General features: G+C 37.7%; 1 protein-coding gene across 2 annotated transcripts in view; it reads right to left on the bottom strand.

The window, feature by feature from the left end:
- Positions 1-6: 6 nt before the first annotated feature.
- Positions 7-6,372, bottom strand: part of LOC108545442 (ras-GEF domain-containing family member 1B) — a 596,416-nt gene continuing 590,050 nt past the window's right edge. For both annotated transcript variants that reach the window (XM_017897066.1, XM_017897073.1), the window contains exons 11-13: positions 1,956-2,107; positions 1,685-1,757; positions 7-878 (exon numbers count right to left, since the gene is read on the bottom strand). In XM_017897066.1, coding sequence (XP_017752555.1) covers positions 857-878; positions 1,685-1,757; positions 1,956-2,107 — 247 coding nt within the window. In that variant the 3' untranslated portion in view covers positions 7-856. The remainder of the gene's footprint in view (positions 879-1,684; positions 1,758-1,955; positions 2,108-6,372) is intronic.

The following is a 6,372-nucleotide window of genomic DNA, read 5'->3' as shown; positions in this document are numbered from 1 at the left end:
GGCTTAGGAACTATACTTACTGCTACGCGATACTGTTCAGTGAATTTTTTTTTTTCTTTTTTTTTCATGCTCGTGCCAACGGATCAACGAGACCTCTGGCGTCTGCCAGGAGTCTTCGATCCATCCACGACGTGGACCGGTGCAATCGAACTCCTCGGTATCTCTGTTCGAATTTTAGGGTCTCAGGTGGCTTCGAGGGCTTCCTGACACGGCGACTTGGCTCTTAGAAGAGTTCTCCGACACTTGTTCCGGCTCTTAGAAGAGTTCCGTGACACTTGTTCTGGCTCTTAGTGGAGTTTTCTAACGTCGCGTCTTGGCTCTCGGAAGAGACTCTCCTGGGGTCCAAAGTGCAAAGTATCAGGAGTGGATTGGAGGATGGGAGAAGGACTTAATTCGGAAATTCGCTGGAACGGAATAGGTAGCAGGTGTGTGGAAAGTGTCGTACAGTGTTGGTGGTTTGTTCGAATGCAGCTCGACGGGGATGGAGGCAAGACGAATAACGATTCGAGGCAAAGTCGATTGCACCGGTCTTTCTAGTATACCTAAACGATGTCCTTAAACGACGCGAGATCACTACGATGAATCATTTTCTTCCTTCCTCTCGTGTGTCGATCGCGAGCAAATCGCTGTATCCTGGATTCCTTCTACCCTTCGTGTGTTTCTGTGATCGTGCAGGTCTCTCGATTAGAATGATCTTCCCTCTCTCTATCGTTTTCGTGACTGGATGTTTCCCATTCTTCATTTGCCTTCTCGCAGGAGAGATTCTGGTCGGTGGTTAAATGTTTGGAACGAAGTTTTCAAGAGTGCGTCTAGCTCAGTATCGCTCCCATTCGACGCGGTGCATGGTTGCTTTTTTTCACTGAGCACTCAGTTCAGACCTGTCGTAAGGATGACAAAGAAAGAGCAACGTGATTTAAACGTGGTTGAAATTAGTATTTATATGGTGTTAGAAGTTCGTGTGATTATTTGGAGATTATTTTAAGGCGATTTTTCATAGATTGATCATTTTTATCCGATTTATTAGGTCAGTGTGTAAGTAATTGGCACTCAGTACTTTATTGTGAATTGTTAGCCCTTTGCACTCGAGAGGCGACTCTCAGTCACTATTCAATCAGGTTCTAAAAATCGATGTTAATTAACATGTCAAATTTAAAATTACCCAACAATGCGTGAGACGTCGAAGAAAAATAATTCGACGTCTTAGTTTGCATACGATTTCTTATTTATCGTTTTAAAAATATCATCGATCTTATGGCAGAAATTCTTCGAATCACTATTTTTCTATAACGAAAAACTCGTCGAGTGCAAAGGGTTAATATCTCTAGCGATAATTTATCTATCAATTGATAATTACAGAATTGCTATAGAATTAAGATGATCAGTCCATGGATTGACTCAATTGCCATAGAACTGTGCTGATGGCTTACTCCGAAAGCTCATTAAAATAGAGATTTTATTGTTTGTATAATATAAATATGATAATGACTGTTTATAAAATAAAAGAAGATATATTATTATTTCTAGTCTTGATAAAAATATCAAGTTACTTATGAATTGATCTAATAAATATAAAGGAAATTGTTCTACTCTCGGTTCTGATTACTTGCAGGAAGTTAGCTATGAATTTGGAGCTTAATTATTCTCATATGTAATCAATATTGACGAATTAACTGGGATTACTTACTTTAATGCTTTATAACGTTCTTTGTCTGAATTGTTGTCTGGTGGTTCGCACTCGAAAGACGCCAGAGCTAAAGCTGTATTGAGAAAATAGAGAAAGTATAGTAATCACTTCTAAAAATGCTCCCAATGAATAAAAATTTAATCAAGAAATCTATAACAAATTGGAAAAGATATATAATGGATGTTTGAACAATTTGTTTCAACATATGGACTGAAGAAATTTTTATTTTTATTTTTATTAGAACGCTGCATTCAATGACTTCAATTTTTACCATTTTCAGTCAGCACCGGGCTCGCCTGAAGGAAAGCAATGACACGCGGATTCTTCTCGAAGGGGCAAGCAACCTGTTTCCATGCAATGAATTCCGTCACTTGCTTAGCCAGCTGCCAGAATTTTTCGAAATTAATATGTCCGTTTGGTAATCTGTAACAGCAATTTTATAAAAGAATTAATACCTAAATACCTTTAGAAGTCTGTTAATAGTGAACGACGAATTCATCATGTTCTGAGAATTTTCTAATGACAAATTTAAAGGGTGACTCTCGAGTTTTAAATTGTTTTGCGAAACTTCATTCTCGTGTCAACTTTGGAAATATCTATTATTCAGTGAGCACCTTCGGATATCGAGAAATTTCAAAGCTTGCAACGATTTATAGCGATTGAATTTTCTTCCCAAACCCTCGTTCCATTTATTCCATTTTTATCTGCTCTATAACCATCGAAAGTTTCAGCGGAAACAACGTTAAACACTTCGTCACTGTTTCAACACCGGTCAAGAACACTCCCACCAGAGTATCGTGAATCGATAGCAACAACAACAACGTTGAATCCTTTAACGTGTACGTTACCTTGTGTTGACGCAACGTCAGTCGCTGTGCGCGGAATAACGATCGCCTGTTATTTTGTTAAATTAATTTCAGATAATCCTGATCGCATTAGACCGTGCGAGAGACGCGCTGATATGTTGAGTTAATGGTTAGCTCCATAAATTTCAGGCACAGGACGTATCAGCCTCTGGCTTGATGCGAGCCTTAATTAATTCAACCTTGATCAGTATCGATCATGTAGCAGATTTTTTGATTGACAAATTTCGGAAGAACTTGGAAAAATATTCGTAACTTTAAAAGATTTCTGTTTTGTATTTTTTATTCAGATATACTTTGTAATTTCGATACTTATTATGGGACAATTAATTTTTCTTCTTGGAGTGGTACGAATAGATAAAGGAAAATAATAGGTATTTTCCATCGATGGAAATTTATATTTTAAGGAGAGATTATTTAACATAATAAATTTACTATTTGTTGAGAATTGAAAGTAGGATTTTAAGTGTATTATACTAATGATGACATTTCTGTATTTATTTTTCATTTAAAAATTTTAAATTTCAGAAGAAATTGGAAAAATATTTGTAACTTTTAAAGATTTTTGTTTCGTATTTTTTATTCAGATGTATTTTGTAATTTTATTACTTATTTTGGGAAAATTAATTTTTTTCTTCGAGAAGTATGAATAGATAAAGGAAAATAATAGGTATTTTCCATCGATGGAATTTTTATTTTAAGGAGAGATTATTTAATATAATAAATTTAGTATTTGTTGAAAATTGAAAGTAGAATTTCAGTGTATTATACACTAATGATGACACTTCTGTATTAATTTCTCATATAAAAGTATTAAATATCGTGACAGAAATTAAAAAATAAAAATTCGTTCATTATTTCTCTCGTGATAATGAAAGATTGATTCACTTCGTAGTATATATATAATTTTGTTTATGACTGAGAGAACGTTCCAATTATTCAACGAATCTAAGGGAGAATCCTTTGGTGTATCTATCCTTATTGTAAGAAGTTAATATTGAAACTGAATATTTTAGCCGGCGAAAGGAAAGTTCATGCGAAGGGAGGCTTTTGATGGTTCCTCATTTTGTAATTCCAAGAAGTGGGTTCAAAGTGGTCAGTTCGCGGAGAAGTCTCAAAAAGTTTCGGAGTAGTCTCTTCAAGTTTTATGTACTCTTCGAAAGCAATGTGATTTTACGTGCAAACAATCTCGAAACTTGTTAAGATCTTTCTCATGGAAAAGAAGAAGCAAGACAGAAAGCTCAAGACTTGCTCAAGGTAAATTATAGCTAGAAACTAATGGGTGGAATGCAAGACTCCTTTTAATCTAAAATATTCTACGAACATTTTACAACGTGTAACTACTATTTAAAAAAATTCCAGTTTCATAACAAAGGACATAAGATATGCTCAATAGACAGACATTTTTCCCCTCTTTCTCAAAACGGAAGAGAAAAAAGAAATGAAATAAAATAAAAAGGGGAAGAACTCATCAGCCATTCGCATTCTGCTTCTCTTCACCGGAATAAAAAGGTAAAAAAGGTATTCATTCTCCACAGCAAGATTTTCTCCGTTACGATCGATAAGAACGATACACAACGAGGCTCGGAGAACGCCAGGGGTGTACGTATGCGCGAAAGCGCCTGGTAAAATTACGAGTCGAAGTTGGGCAATTTATCGTGGGTCGGAAGCGTGCGAATTCGCGTGGCAGCGACGCCCGCTTCCGGCTGCGCGACGTCCGCGTTACGTTCACGTAACAGACATTTACATACGCGCAGCCATTCGTCTTCGCTGGCTGGATGCCTCGATCGGTCAATATCCATCTCCCGTTTACCCCGAGAAACCTATCTTTCTACGCCGCTCCTCCGCCCTTTCCCGTTCCTTCCATCGCATCCGGATCGAAATTCCATTACAGATTCGGTTCACGGTCGACAAGGAAGGATAATTGCAGGGTAGAGGGTTGCAGGCTCTTTTCCCTTATTAAACCCCGACGTATTGGGACGTGCCGTGACGGCTTCCTAGGGAAATTGATACTTTAACGCGGCCCGGTTTGACCGGGAACGCTCGAGTTAGGGGAGCACGCGTTAAGGCTGAGGACACGGATGGTGTTCGTAATGGGAAGGTGACTTTGCGGATATGTCCCGGATCGAGTATCCGGTGAGGGTTTCGTATTGGGGTAGAGATTTTTATTCTGGTGCTGTAAGAGATGGAAGGGGTGAATTGCTGGGTTGAATTGAGATGGAGACGTTGCCGATGTTTATGTATTAGGCTTGAGGGTGCAGAGTTTATGTCTAATATTCAGTTTGCTGAAAATATTCTTCTTTCTTGGAATCACGATTTCAACTGAAGAAAAAGAATTAGACAAGATCCTCATTTTGGTGCCGGTAAGGGATGGATTGGTGGGTTGTTGAGATTGTGACGAAGGGGATGTTTATGTATTAGGATTGAGGGTGGAGGGTTATTGTTTATGTCTAATATTCAGTTTGCTGAAAATATTCTTCTTTCTAGGAATCAGCATTTGCACTGAAGAAAAAGAATTAGACAAGATCCTCATTTTGGTGCCGGTAAGGGATGGATTGGTGGCTTGTTGAGATTGTGACGAAGGGGATGTTTATGTATTAGGATTGAGGGTGGAGGGTTATTGTTTATGTCTAATATTCAGTTTATTGAAAATATTCTTCTTTCTTGGAATCACAATTTGAATTGAAGAAAAAGAATTAGACAAAATTTTTGTCTTGCTGGCTGTAAGGGGTGGATTGGTGGGTTGTTGAGATTGTGACGAAGGGGATGTTTATGTATTAGGGTTGAGGGTGGAGGATTATTGTTTATGTCTAATATTCAGTTTGCTGAAAATATTCTTCTTTCTAGGAATCAGCATTTGAACTGAAGAAAAAGAATTGATCAAGATCCTCATTTTGGTGGTTGTAAGGGATGGACTGGTGGGTTGTTGAGATTGTGATGATAGTAATTTTTATGTATTAGATTTGAGAATGAAAGGTTTTTATTTATGTCTAATATTCAGTCTATTGAAAATATTCTTCCTTCTTGGAATCACAATTTGAATTGAAGAAAAAGAACTAGAAAAGATTTTTATCTCGCTAGTTGTAAGGGGTGGGGTTTTGAGATGTTGGGTTAAAGAAATTGTAAAGAAAGTAATTTCCATTTATATTAAGAGTTTCATGGATACATTTTATATATTATTGGCAGTATTGAATTTTGAGTTATAGAGAAAAAGAATCAAACAATCGTTTAAATTAATAATTTATTGATTAATAAGTAGCTTATTTCGATTCCAGATTTAAAAATTCTTCAAAATTAATAACCTCATTACGTTATTGACTTTTCTAAGGAAATAAAAGTCTCGCACACGTTCTGTCGAAGCCATTACGATACAGCCTGTATTTCCAGCAGCCAATATCAGATACTGTTCGCGATCCACATATTATGCGAATGGGCCAAAGCACATAACGCGCGGACATTTGTCTGCAGTCCGCGCGCGTCTTCGAGCGATTTGTACTCGCTTCGTCTTTGCTCGAGCAATTTTAACGTTCCCGAGCTGCATAGACATAACCTCTGCCCAAACTCGCGTTTTCCACCGTTTCTGGGATAATATACGCCGTTATGAGTTTAATACACACGCGTTACAAGGCCGCTGCGTGTGTACGTGTGCGTACACCTCTGGTCAAAAGTTAGGGATCATCCGGTTCAACTGTTCCGCAAGTATGCACGAGATATCTCGAGAATTCATTTTTCGGCTGAGAACCTCATTTTGGACGAGGTATTAGCTAACCGAGAATATTTCTCTGCGACTCTTGGGATAGAGAAAAGAGTGGAAAATGTAGGGAA

This window comes from Eufriesea mexicana, unplaced genomic scaffold, assembly GCF_001483705.2.
Source record: "Eufriesea mexicana isolate 0111107269 unplaced genomic scaffold, ASM148370v2 scaffold474474869, whole genome shotgun sequence".
Lineage (NCBI taxonomy): Eukaryota > Metazoa > Arthropoda > Insecta > Hymenoptera > Apidae > Eufriesea > Eufriesea mexicana.
The sequence above is the reverse complement of the archived record's forward strand: the minus strand, read 5'-3'. Positions and strand labels throughout refer to the sequence as shown.